This window comes from Salvelinus sp. IW2-2015, linkage group LG31 (genome assembly GCF_002910315.2).
Source record: "Salvelinus sp. IW2-2015 linkage group LG31, ASM291031v2, whole genome shotgun sequence".
Lineage (NCBI taxonomy): Eukaryota > Metazoa > Chordata > Actinopteri > Salmoniformes > Salmonidae > Salvelinus > Salvelinus sp. IW2-2015.
In genome coordinates, this window is record NC_036870.1 from 10,531,374 (window position 1) to 10,544,949 (window position 13,576).

The following is a 13,576-nucleotide window of genomic DNA, read 5'->3' on the forward strand; positions in this document are numbered from 1 at the left end:
TAACTATAGACAAATGGACAGATGAAGACACATGGGTGCTGAAAGCAGTAGAACAGAAGGGAACATTCACAACATATGTATCAGATTGTGTCTGCTTAGTGCAGTGATGCAACCTCGTCATCAGCTGTTTACATGAACAGTTAAACCAGATAGGTTTCAAACTCTTTGGCTAAACAAACTAATTGGGATTTCAGGAATGTGTCAATTATAAAGCAATGGACCGTTTTTAAATACTGAATGGGAATCTAGAGGAGGACAGAAAAAAGCCACCTTCACCTATAGGGTGTGCTGTTGAGACAACTGTAGACCATTGAAAAACAGTGTTTTTATCCAGATACTGAAGTTAGTGACAAGACATTATATTTATTCAGTCCAGATGAATCTAAAATTATGTTTTTGTCTCATATTTTTTTCTTAAATTCAAATACAGGAGGAATGGTCCTCCACATGACGTTGAAGTTCCTAACAACTGATACAGCGTCAGATATTTATTTTATCACACAAATGGTTAATGGAAAACTCCACCCAAAAACTATCTTTTGGTATTTGTTTCATTAGTCCATTGTTGACACAGTCCCAGAATGTTTTGCTTGTCATCAATCACGTTTTCAAGATATGTAACTTGCAAAGGACAGAAATCGTTCTCCGTATGAGGCATTTTGCATCATATGATGCTGCYTTTTGCACTAACTCCATGCTGAGACATGTCTTTTGAAGCTGCTGATTTTTAAGATTTGCAGAGCATAGAGACATCCAGCCTCAAACCCGCATGCCTTTCAAGCAGCYAACTGTCAACTCTCACAATGCTCAAACTCGTGAATACTGGCTTGCCCTTAAAAATACTAGAAAGAAATGATACCCCTGAACCAGCCTCTCAGCATGCGGTAGTTCAAGTTTGTTTTTTAGTTACATTGTGTTGTTTGCACTACGTCAGTGGGCTGTGTGGGCGAAATTGAAGTCAACTCGCCACTGCACACTAGGASCAATAAACAACGTGAATAACATAAAACAATAACATGTCGCGTAGGCTGTGGGATATGAGTATTACGAGGAACAATTCTATTGGTGTGCTGGATTTTGCATCACMGTTCATTTGGACGGATCATGCATGAGTGCACCTACACCTGTCTGGCATCTTTAGAGTTTTCCAAAAAAGGAGGGGTTCATTTGAGCAATAGACTTYACTGATGTTTTAAGAGGTGAGGGTGTGTTGACTTGTCTGCTACCAGATAGGATCCACCGTGGTTCCGCCAGTTGTACTAGGTGAAACATCTCAAGCCTTTCCTCCCAGACCCAAATCAAGAAGCTGGCAGGAAAGCCAGCGGTCAAGCCAGATTTGGTTATGGGTTGCTGAGATTACCTTTAATAGGATTAGTCCTCTGTAAACCTTACATGGAATACATATCCAAGAAAGGGTAACATACACAAACGTACATGCTGTATTTAAGAGACAGTAAAGAGAGTTTCAGACCTCAAAAGTAGTCTGTCCATTATGATTTCCATGGTTGCGTAGATCCAGCTACGATGCCCCAGATGAATTAATGGATAAGCACAAATAATCCTATCTTCTCATTCACTTTTAATGAGGCATATAGACCTTCAACTTTTTCTGGTATTAGCTGACAGCCACCATCATTGTCAAAAGAAACCCAATGGCCAGCCAGCTTAGGTACACTGGCTAATAAAAATGATAGAAACACCTCATAGGAGGACAAGTCATCTTTACGTTGTTACAGGTGACTAGTGTGTATGTGTGTGTGTGTGTATGTGTGTGTGTGTATATGTGTGTGGTGGGGCAAATATTTACTSACCTGTAGTGTGCTCTTTCACTTTGCTCTCAACCAATGTCAGCATAAGCTTATTGCATAAGCTTATTTGAGTATACTCTTGACATCACTTCCCATAACCATATCACTGTCCATTTTATTCCTGGACAATTCTCAATATGTTCAATTAATCTAGAGCGACAACAATGTTTCCTTTTAAGGTCTATCATAGTGGTTGACACATTTGACTGCACAAAGACTGAGACAGGGTGGGTCCTGAGCAATGGTTACTGCATGTAGAGCAGAGACAAACTCACAAATTCATTATATTCTTCTTTGTCTAAGGTATTTTCTTTAACCATTTAAACTTGTGGTGTGCATCTGGAGTTTCATAAAACATGCAGGATTCTCTGGTCAAAATTCACAGTATAACATTGTTAGAAACCATATCCAATAAGTGTCCTTATAGTAAAGTTTGTCAACCAGAGCCTGAGGGGGAAAGGGACTGTGTCCAATCCAAGACAGGCTGTAATTTTTGCCCGTATCAGAAGTTGCTCTTTTTCAGAGAAAGAGAGAGAGAGAGAGAGAGAGAGAGAGAGAGAGACAGAGAGAGAGAGAGAGAGAGAGAGAGAGAGAGATATTTATTTTTATTTTTTAATGAATCTGGTCCCCAGGTGACATGGAGGTTGAAACCCTATCCGATCCAACTTCCTATAGGATCAGGGAGGTAAGCATAGCCCCAGGTAGCAGAGGTTCACTGCCCAATTAAATTGCTCCATGGCCATGCCAGGTAATCCACTCCAAAGGCCGAATAGCCGGATGAGACAGGACAAGCTTTTAGTCTTAATGCTGTGTCATTCAACAGCTACCKATAACTACCTAAGCCTCCAACAACTGAACAAAACACCATTGTTTGATAAATATTTCATAACATCGGAGTACATTTTAGGAAGTGGATGCCCTCAAGCAAAGTTTGTCCTGATTAGTTTCAAAACAATAAAGTGGATGCCCTCAAGCAAAGTTTGTCCTGATTAGTTTCAAAACAATAAAGCAGTGACAGAGAGCCTCCTGTAAAGGCCTTGACTACCAGAAAAAAAGAGATTTCTGAGAATTGGTAACATTGGCGCCTTTACAAGGCTGTGGATAAGAGKCCCTGCTAAATGAGTGGAATATAACATTGTGTTCTGTACTGTATATCAGCATGCACTGAAGGATGCCCCTGTGTGCTGTTTGAACCCTCTATACTTCTAGCCTTGAGAGTAGCATTGAGTAACTGTTCCCTTTGCGTTGTGACATCCCCTTTGACTCAATAAACAGAACAGAATGATTGGTGAACGAGACAGAATGGGGTGTATTTGTTGTAGTAAATACAATTGAGGACTCTTACCTCAAATATGCATTGCCCCGTTCAGTATCAAAATACTTTCATCTTTGCTTTTCGGGCTTGATGAATTTAGAGCATAATCACACAGGAAATTACAAATGGCAAAAGTAGTGCTTTCCATGCATTTCCAAAACATATTTCAATAAAGTGTCAATTTCAAGTCAAACCCCTAGCACCACAAGTAGAGGTCAACAAGGGTACACATGAGGTATCTGACATACAGTACAGGCCTATGATAAACATGGAATCACCCTGTGCGCTCACCCTCCCATGCAAGGGTGTAGATACTGGGAAGGACGAACAGTAGACTGGGGGTCCTCCCCCAGAATTTTTGTTTACATTTTAAAATGCATTTCCTGCAATTCTACACAGTTTTCCATGTCGCTGACATACATTTTTGCAGTTTTAAAGTAATTGTCAAGTGAAAATCGAACTTTTAAAAGTTCATATTATGTTAACGCATACCCAAATAATGTTGTTGACTCATCCTATACTCATATTTGTGGCTACACAATGAATTGGAGAAAAAAAAAACACTTAAAAACCCTCACCTCAAAATGCTTGGTATTTCAAAAATGCTGAGGAGGATGAGCTGGCCAATCAGCGTTTTACTCGCATTAATATTTTTAATGACCAGTATGCGCCCACACAATTCTGTTGTTTGGGTACACCCACACCATTCCAACACAGAAAAGCTGCTTTTTTAACATACTTAATTACAATATTTTGTAAGGAAAACTATTTAACTTATATTGTAATTAATTATAGGTCATATTAATCTGCTAACACTGGACACTTACTTTAAAGGTTGCCTTGAGCAAAATCGCAAAAATAACGGCTTTACACTGTATAACTGATCAATGCACAATCATACCAGGTAGTGCATAAAAGCCAAAATAAATGAATGAATAAGATATTTAGCAACAGAAGTGCCATTTCTTACTGATCTCTACAGCTTCCGTCCCCCCCAAAATTATGTGAAATGACATCAACACATACTGAAGGAGTTACTGGCTAGCTACAAGTGGCTAACTTAGCTAACGAACTAGCAATGCCGGTCACAGCGCACATGACCAGAATGATACATTGATGAACCACCAAAGGCACACCCCATTTCTGAGAATGTTTTTCTTGGCAAAAGTCGACCATTAAAGCTAATTAATATTTTTTAAATAAATTATTTGGGGGACAGTCTACCTTTTCTGAATATTGGGGGGGACATGTCCCCCCATCCCCCCTGGACATTTCGCTATGCTCCCAAGGCCACAAGTTATTGTTGTGGTGTTTTCTAAAATTATTTTTACAGCTGTCATTTCAACATAAACTGTAGTTGAGAAAGTGTTATAAAAACCCACCCCTTCTCTCTCTGAGCGTCTCTCTCTCTCKTTCTCCCTCGGTCATTGCGCGGGTCGTGCGTAGGAGTGAGCCCACAGTTTAGTGCTGACTATGGTTAACAGATCATCTGCCAGCAGCACCATTGTACCAGAGCGCAGCTGTCACCATTACTTAATCCGCATTGGTTTGCAGCAAAAACCAAATTGAGCAAGACAACTGAACAGCGCTGAACTCCTGCGCCCTGTCCATCGATTCAGAACGGTCAGGGTGGACTTTGCCCACCATTTTTTTTTTACACTTTTGGGGAATGCACTAAGAGGATACGCTATTTGGAACATGTTACTGGGAAAATTGGTACGGTAAGATTGTTTCATAATTGTTGTATTCTGAAATGTAGTCATGAAATTCTTGGATTTCTTTTGGGCATCCTGACAAAATGCTAAATGCGTCCTTGCAACAGCGGTCCAGATCTTGCAAGCGAGCTTTAAGAAAACGTATGTAATGATTCATCCTATGCATAATGCATTAACAACGAAAATAAACAACTGATGAATAGCCAAATTGTCGGTAGGCTACATACAGTCTGTAAATAATGGCACACGRACTTGTTTACCCGGGCAAGTAAACATGCTAAATTGGCTAGTGATTAATATTTTGTATAGTCATGTAAGTATCCGTTATGTTCTGCAACACATTKTTTTTTATGTTCTTAATTGATACCAGCTTTTATTTGAGAGTAAATGTTTCAACTGAAACTGAATAGGCCTATGTGTCAGATGTATCATTTTAAGTGCAGCAGTTCAGATGAACTTGAATCAATATCGATGCAATCAATGAGTGACAGGAATCGTCTGCTCAGACTGATTAGCTTATATAATGAATCACATTCATTTAAGTTTTCTCTTCGCTGACACAAATATCAGTATCTGCTTACATTTTTGTTGTAGACAATTTCACATAGACGGAGCATAAAAAATACACAGGGTGGTCTAATCAGGGATCAAATTACAAAGATTGTGAACATAAAGGGCTTGTTGAGACTAATTTAAACGATTGTCTATAACTTTCAAAAAGACAATAAACAGGGGGATCGTTTTCAAATAGCGATATTTGTGTATGAAATATTTTGCCATGATAATCAAGTTATACATAAATTCAGCTATTCTGTCCTCCAATTGAAAAACAAACCTCTCTTCAAACTTCAAACCGTGGGCTGCTTATGGAATAACAAAAGGCAACCACTAGTTGTGATGATTTTAAAGGAGTACTTCAAGGTAAACAATATTATGTTCCTCTCTTCAATGATACTCTGGTTTGTTTGATCATATTTCAAGCTCAACACACACTAGTAATAACAGAATATTTGTCAATATGACGGTGCTATCATCAGACCTGAGTCAAATATAGGCTATAGGTCAAATGCTTTCAACTACCCTATTTAAGGGCARTTGATTTTGGGACTATTACATTGGTTCCATTGTACAGTGTAGGCTAAATCATGCCCAGCTTGAGTATTTGAATGTAGTTGACATCAACCAGTGTACACATATTTAAGTTGTCACAGTACCTACCTATAAGGGGTGTTTTTGTACCAGTAAAAAYGGATTTGGGGATTTGTTTGAATTCATCAGGTGGATTACCTAATGTTCTAGGCTTGACTCCTTGATTCTGATGTTGCGTGAACAACTTTAGGATGACGTCTATCTCTTATTCTCAGGCAGTTGTTCTCTTCGCACTCCTTACGGGATCCAGTGTTAGTGTGGCATATGTCTTTCAAGCAAGTCGACCTGGAGAAGATGCTGGATCTCCGCCCCAAACCAAAAGTGAGACATGGATCGATGCGTTGACATTTGGCCTTTCCTGCTCTGACACAGTTGACTAATAATGGTTTTATTACAGTATAATAAAATAGAGAGTAATAGAACTGTTTTGTCCGTTCAAGGATGGAAATTGTTCGTTGGCATCACCACTGTACCTTTTCTTCCACATTGCACTTTTTTTCTGGAACAGTAGGCTAATAGACTTACAGTAGTAACCCAATATTTAAGATTGACGTTACATTTTCTGCAGCCTGGTTGCCTTTAGCCTTGGTCATTTGTGTTGTCATGATGCCATAGCCTATTATGTGTAGCACACAAACTGTGTTTACCAGGCTACATTTTCAGTACGCTGAAGCGTTTGCTAGTGAGGATGGTGTCCATATTAAGGACACATCCCCGGACGTTGTGTCAATCACTTGTTGGTGTGTTGGTGGGTCTTGTTAGCGTTGATGCTAATTGTGTTCGATTGTCCCAGCTCTCTCAGACTCCCTGTGGGTTAGCTCAGCAGGATCATGTAAGGGCAGATGTTTTGAATTGGAGGAAGCTTTACCGCCAGGTTGCAGATGTGACAACTTGTGCAAAACCTACTACAGCTGCTGCTCAGATTTCGACGAGCACTGTTTAAAAACAGGTTTGTATACCAGCTTGTCTTTGAACTGTTTTCTTGTACTGTATATCTTACTCTGGTGCTATGGTGTAATGAAGGAATAAGGCCCAAGMGCTGTGGTATATGGCTAATATACCACAGCTTAGTGCTGTTTTAAKGCACGACGCAATGCAGAGTGKCTGGATTCAGCCCTTAGCCGTGATACGTATATTGGCAAAATACCACAAACCCCCGAGGTGCCTTATTGCTAATATAAACTGGTTACCAATGTAATTAGAGCAGTAAAAATAAATGTTTTGCCATACCTGTGGTATACGGTCTGATATACCACAGCTTTCAGCCAATCAGCATTCGGGGCTCGAACCACCCAGTTTATATTCCCCAGTATGCACAGAGTATAACCATACACTACTGTTAATAATAATGTACACCAAATTAAACAATGGCTGATATTGAATTTGCTTTCTGATTTTGTGTGTGTGCATGAGTCATGACTATGGTTTTGTAGTAGCTAGTTGTTGATGCTGAATACAGACTCTTATGTCCCTTCCCTGGTGCAGCGGGTGGRTTTGAGTGCAGTGAAGATCGCTGTGGGGAGACGAGAAACGATGACCACGCTTGCCACTGCTCAGAAGACTGTCTGGTGAAAGGAGACTGCTGCACCAACTACAAAGCCCTCTGCAAAGGTACACACTCAAACTAGGGATGTATGAAAGGCTTTTGAAGAAAGMGAATTTAGGTCAGTTCATTCCGTATTGGACACACAAGGGAACCAAATGAGAAGGCAGTCGGTTAGAAGGAAAAGTAGAATGTGGCCTTTGGGTTTGTTGTGCATTTTACCTTTGGACAGCAGAAGTSCATTAGTTTCACTTTTGTTGTTTACACTACAATGAACCTATAAAAAGTTGTGAGTCTCTTATATACATAGTAACTTTCACATTCTACATCAGGGGTATTCAACTCTTACACTTGTGGTCCGGAGTCTGCTGGTTTTCTGTTCAACCTAATAATTAATTGCACCCACCTGGTGTCCCAGGTCTAAATCAGTCCCTGATTAAAGGGCAACAGTGAAAAAGACGCAGTGAAACTGGCTTCGAGGTCCAGAGTTGAGTTTGAGGGTTCTACATTGCATACATGTTTTCTATTCTTCTCAKACTCTGACAAGCTTTGATCATCCAAATACTTTCAAAATTAAGAAGTGAAACTTTGCAACTTTGCAACAATTCTTCTTTTGAATCAAATTCCAATGCACCGTCAACAGACTTTTGCAGACTTGCGCTAGACTTTAACTTTTCAAATTCTCCTAWTAGCAGGAGACACTAAATGGGTGGACGATGAGTGTGAGGAGATCACAGGCCCTGAATGTCCTGCAGGGTAAGTTTGAATCAAAAACTCAATAAACGTTCATGATTTTATCCTCAGAAACAGTGACAGTGGCTTTATGGTCTGGGGGAAAGGGGCAGCAGCTGAGCAGTCAGCTCCAACTTGGACTGGAACCAGTAGCCCAGTGGGCACCTTTTGACCTAACACTACAAGGCCATTTGGTTCCCATATCATTTGTGTAAACTAAACAAGTGACATCCCATCAACAGCTAATTTTCCATGACAGCTTTTGAGTATTTGGTCCTTATTCCCAGTTTTATCCGCCCTCCTCTGATCATGCTGTCGGTGGATGGGTTCCGGGACTCCTACATGAAGAAGGGCAAAGCGGTGATCCCCAACATGGAGAAACTGAGTAAGTCACTCCCACTCACATCCTGACACTAGATAGGCCATAGTGTAGCTATACTGTTGTTGAAGGCAGACAAAGTCAGGAACCCAAGCGACTTAGTTACATATCAATCAAATGTATTTTATAAATTCCTTTTTTACATCAGCAGTTGTCACAGAGTGCCTTACAGAAACCCAGCCTAAAAAACCCAAGAGCAAGCAATGCAGAGGCAGAAGCACAGTGGCTCGGAAAAACTCCCTAGAAGGCATAAGGGTCTCTAGGAATAAAACAATGTCCCTCCTCTCCCCTCCCTCCTCTCCTCTCCTCTCCTCTCCTCTCCTCTCCTCTCCTCTCCTCTCCTCTCCTCTCCTCTCCTCTCCTCTCCTCTCCTCTCCTCTCCTCTCCTCTCCTCTCCTCTCCTCTCCTCTCCTCTCCTCTACTCTACTCTACTCTACTCTACTCTACTCTACTCTACTATTAGACTTTAGACCGTAATGGATGAGTTGAAGTGAGGTGCTTTCACTTTAGATTTCATGCAGTGTGATGAAAGATTCTAGGCTACTGATAATATATTGATCATTTGTTAATTTCTTTCCATATAGGAACATGTGGCACTCACGCACCCTACATGAGACCAGTGTACCCCTCCAAAACTTTCCCCAATTTGTATACTCTTGCCACGGTATGGTTACTTATTCCGATGCATGTCCATATGAATATACCACTGTTTTATTGAAACTTGAAATAAAATATGTTTTCAATTAGATGGTTTCCAATTTCCAAGTCATATACATTGTAACAACATGTAGCAACATTATAATAACATTGTAACAGCTTTTATACAGATCTTCGTCAATTATGTTTCGCTGGTAAATCTATGAGTTGTGATGTTTTCAAGGGGCTATATCCCGAGTCTCATGGAATAGTGGGCAACTCAATGCACGACCCCGTGTTTGACGCCAACTTCAGCCTGAGGGGGAGGGAGAAACTGAACCACCGCTGGTGGGGTGGCCAACCTGTGAGTGTATAGATACTGTCCAATTCTTCACACTTACACCGTTTTTAAACTTAGGGAAATACACTAAAGGTTTGCAGAATCACAATGACATTTCTAATGTAAGATAGTAACTTGGCGCAGCATCAAGTGGTTAGGAATGGATAAGATAATACGTGAATGGTTTTTTTGCATACTGTATGCTTCATGTTTTATATCTGTGCTTGGAACATGACCTGTTTCCCTGTATGTCTGTAGATCTGGATCACTGCAGAGAAGCAAGGGGTGAAGGCAGGAACCTTCTTCTGGCCGTGGTGAGTTAACTCGGTCTCTTTGTCAATGACTATTTTGACCGTCAACTACGGTGGCCTGTTAGAGCAAAATGACACAACAAATAATTGATCAGTTGATTAAAAAACCAAGACCATTAATTATTTATAAAACATTAATACTGAGTGGTGAAACTTAATATAAAGATGATAATAAGGGTCAATATCAATACAAATAAGTTGGGATTTTACTGAAATAATGCAAATCATTTGCATATCTATGAACTAATAATGACGAGGGGGCTGGTCCTTCCTGCGGCACATCCATACAAACAATGCCCCCCCCCCCACACAATCAGACACATTGGCCATTGAGCTTCCAAAGCATGGTAGCCTAGAGCCCAGTTTGTTTTGCTAGCGAGTTTCACTCATTAGCATAAACACATGTTAGACTGCCAGGCAAACACTTTGGTTGATATTTCTTTTTGCAAAATAATGTACCCTCATAACGTGTAGTTATTCTAGAACTAAGTCATGAGATACTTGCAAGTATACTTGACTGACATGTCTGTGTCGTTGCAGGGTGATTCCACTGGAGAGGAGAATCCTGACCATCCTGCGTTGGCTTAGTCTTCCTGACGATGAGAGGTTAGATATTCATCCCCAAGGCTCATTAAATATGAACATCAATCTGCGCCAACCTCACTTCCACCAATTTCCCCAAAAGACTCAGAGATGGACTAAGCTACTCAGCCTTATAAAAGCGTTAATAGATAGAGAATCAAGCTGCTGTACTGTACTGATTAGGTCAGAGGTTGAGCTGTGTGTCTGTGTGATATTTCTAGGCCCTATGTGTACGCTGTCCACTCAGAGCAGCCCGACACGTTCGGACACAGACTGGGACCCTTCAGCAACGAGGTGAGCTCCTTTGATTGGGCCAGACATAACTTCGTCCCCAGTCCCGAATTGGTTCGACAGAGAGAGAGCCGGCTGGTGGATGAGATTAGGCCAGAGATAGTTGATGGTTGCTATGGGGCGGGGTGGGTGTTGTGGGMGGAGGGGTTCACGTAAGAGTAACTCATGTTAAGGGGATAAAGAGCTAAACCATGTTGCGGTCTCTAACTTTGGTGATATTTACGCATTTTTACACATTAATACTGTAAATACAGGTAAAATGTTGTCATGAACCACAAATGACAAATTCCAGAGATTGTTGTTGAGGTATGACTTACTGTAGTAACCTTTGTGTGTTTTGTGTGTTGTAGTTGGACAACCCCCTGAGGGAGATTGATAATGTCATTGGTCAGCTGATGAACGGCCTGAAACAGATGAACCTACACCGCTGTGTTAACATCATCGTCGTTGGAGACCATGGTATGGAACAACGGACCACAAGAACCACAACGAGCCTATGTCTACTCTGGTTAACTGACCTAATAACACAAAAACATATTTCCCTGATGTCTTGATAACAATGTGAAAAAATACAMATTTACCTTGTTGTAATCTTGTTACTTGATGTCTGCAACCAGAAAAACATTTTAGAACCATTAAATGAAGTTATTATGAAGTCCCATGTCGACTTTTGTTCCATGGGAAATGTTTACTAACCTTGGCTTATGCGTAAGGCCGTCATTGTAAATAAGAATTTGTTCTTAACTGACTTACCTAGTTAATAAAGGTTAAATKAAAAAWAWWWAATAAAAATAACTTGTCTCTTTCTGCCCCTAGGAATGGAGGAGGCCCACTGTGAAAGGACTGAGTTCCTCAGTACCTATCCTGTGAACGTGGACGAGATCAATCTGATCCCTGGATCTCTTGGGAGAATCCGGGCCCGGGATCCCAAGTCAACCACCTGTGAGTTACACAGTACTGTAAGAGAATGGACATAGCTGGATAGATGTGTGAACTACAATGTGTTCARGCATCTTTCTTTCTTTATAGTATATATTTTCCTATAAAGCTGTTTTACTTTTTTATGTTTACAATTTTTCAGACGACCCAAAAGTAGTTGTGGCGAATCTTACAGTAAGTACACATGAAACATTTACGAAACAAAACAATTATTATGTTTTTGTTAGTTATTTTGCTGGCTGTGTATAACTTACTGTAAGTCATCTACATGAGCGATCACGMAGTCCATGTAATGACCTTGTTTTACAGTGTAAAATGCCAACCCAGCACTTTAAGCCTTACTTGAAACAACACCTCCCGAAACGGCTTCACTACGCCAACAACCGCAGAATTGAGGATGTCCACTTACTCATGGAGAGAAAGTGGCACATTGCCAAGTATTGTATTTTTCTACASTACTAGTACTATCAACTCAACTAAACTCAGCAAAAAAAGAAACGTCCTCTCACTGTCAACTGTGTTGATTTTCAGCAAACTTAACATGTGTAAATATTTGTATGAACATAACAAGATTCCACAACTGAGACATAAACTGAATAAGTTCCACAGACATGTGACTAACAGAAATGGAATAATGTGTCCCTGAACAAAGGGGGGGTCAATATCCAAAGTAACAGTCAGTATCTGGTGTGGCCACCAGCTGCAACAAGTACTGCAGTGCATCTTCCTCCTCATGGACTGCACCAGATTTGCCAGTTTTTGCTGTGAGATGTTACCCCACTCTTCCACCAAGGCACCTGCAAGTTCCCGGACATTTCTGGGGGGAATGACCCTAGCCCTCACCCTCTGATCCAACAGATCCCAGACGTGCTCAATGGGATTGAGATCCGMGCTCTTCGCTGGCCATGGCAGAAAACTGACATTCCTGTCTTGCAGGAAATCACGCACAGAATGAGCAGTATGACTGGTGGCATTTTCATGCTGGAGGGTCATGTCAGGATGAGCCTGCAGGAATGGTACCACATGAGGGAGGAGGATGTCTTCCCTTTAACGCACAGCGTTGAGATTGCCTGCAATGACAACAAGCTCAGTCCGATGATGCTTTGACACACCGCCCCAGACCATGACGGACCCTCCACCTCCAAATTAATCCCGCTCCAGAGTACAGGCCTCGGTGTAACGATCATTCCTTCGACGATAAACGCAAATCAGACCATCACCCCTGGTGAGACAAAATCGCGACTCYTCAGTAAAGAGCACTTTTTGCCAGTCCTGTCTGGTCCAGCGATGGTGGGTTTGTGCCCATAGGCGACGTTGTTGCCGGTGATGTCTGGTGAGGACCTGCCTTACAACTGGCCTACAAGCCCTCAGTCAAGCCTCTCTCAGCCTATTGCGGACAGTCTGAGCACTGATGGAGGGATTGTGCGTTCCTGGTGTAACTCGGGCAGTTGTTYTTGCCATCRTGTACCTGTCCCGCAAGTGTGATGTTCGGATGTACCGATCCTGTGCAGKTGTTGTTACACGTMGTCTGCCACTGCMAGGACGATCAGCTSTCCGTCCTGTCTCTCTGCAGCGCTGTCTTCGGCGTCTCACAGTACGGACATTGCAATTTATTTCCCTGGTCKCATCTGCAGTCCTCATGCCTCCTTGCAGCATGCCTAAGGCACGTTCACGCAGATGAGCAAGGACCCTGGGCATTTTTCTTTTGGTGTTTTTCAGAGTCAGTAGAAAGGCCTCTTTAGTGTCCTAAGTTTTTATAACTGTGACTTAATTGCCTACCATCTGTAAGCTGTTAGTGTCTTAACGACCGTTCCACAAGTGCATGTTCATTAATTA

General features: G+C 41.4%; 1 protein-coding gene and 1 pseudogene across 2 annotated transcripts in view; one reads left to right on the forward strand and one right to left on the reverse strand.

Annotated features, from left to right (window-relative positions):
• Positions 1-4,542: 4,542 nt before the first annotated feature.
• enpp2l (ectonucleotide pyrophosphatase/phosphodiesterase 2-like) overlaps positions 4,543-13,576 on the forward strand; it is a 31,938-nt gene continuing 22,904 nt past the window's right edge. Inside the window, exons 1-15 of one of the 2 annotated variants that reach the window (XM_023975835.2) lie at positions 4,543-4,839; positions 6,203-6,308; positions 6,781-6,936; positions 7,473-7,598; positions 8,223-8,286; positions 8,550-8,647; positions 9,226-9,305; positions 9,522-9,641; positions 9,876-9,931; positions 10,469-10,534; positions 10,732-10,804; positions 11,152-11,260; positions 11,618-11,743; positions 11,883-11,914; positions 12,050-12,177. In XM_023975835.2, coding sequence (XP_023831603.1) covers positions 4,822-4,839; positions 6,203-6,308; positions 6,781-6,936; positions 7,473-7,598; positions 8,223-8,286; positions 8,550-8,647; positions 9,226-9,305; positions 9,522-9,641; positions 9,876-9,931; positions 10,469-10,534; positions 10,732-10,804; positions 11,152-11,260; positions 11,618-11,743; positions 11,883-11,914; positions 12,050-12,177 — 1,358 coding nt within the window. In that variant the 5' untranslated portion in view covers positions 4,543-4,821. The remainder of the gene's footprint in view (positions 4,840-6,202; positions 6,309-6,780; positions 6,937-7,472; positions 7,599-8,222; positions 8,287-8,549; positions 8,648-9,225; positions 9,306-9,521; positions 9,642-9,875; positions 9,932-10,468; positions 10,535-10,731; positions 10,805-11,151; positions 11,261-11,617; positions 11,744-11,882; positions 11,915-12,049; positions 12,178-13,576) is intronic. The other variant, XM_023975836.2, reaches the window with a different exon arrangement.
• LOC139023392 (uncharacterized) lies at positions 12,742-13,438 on the reverse strand (annotated as a pseudogene).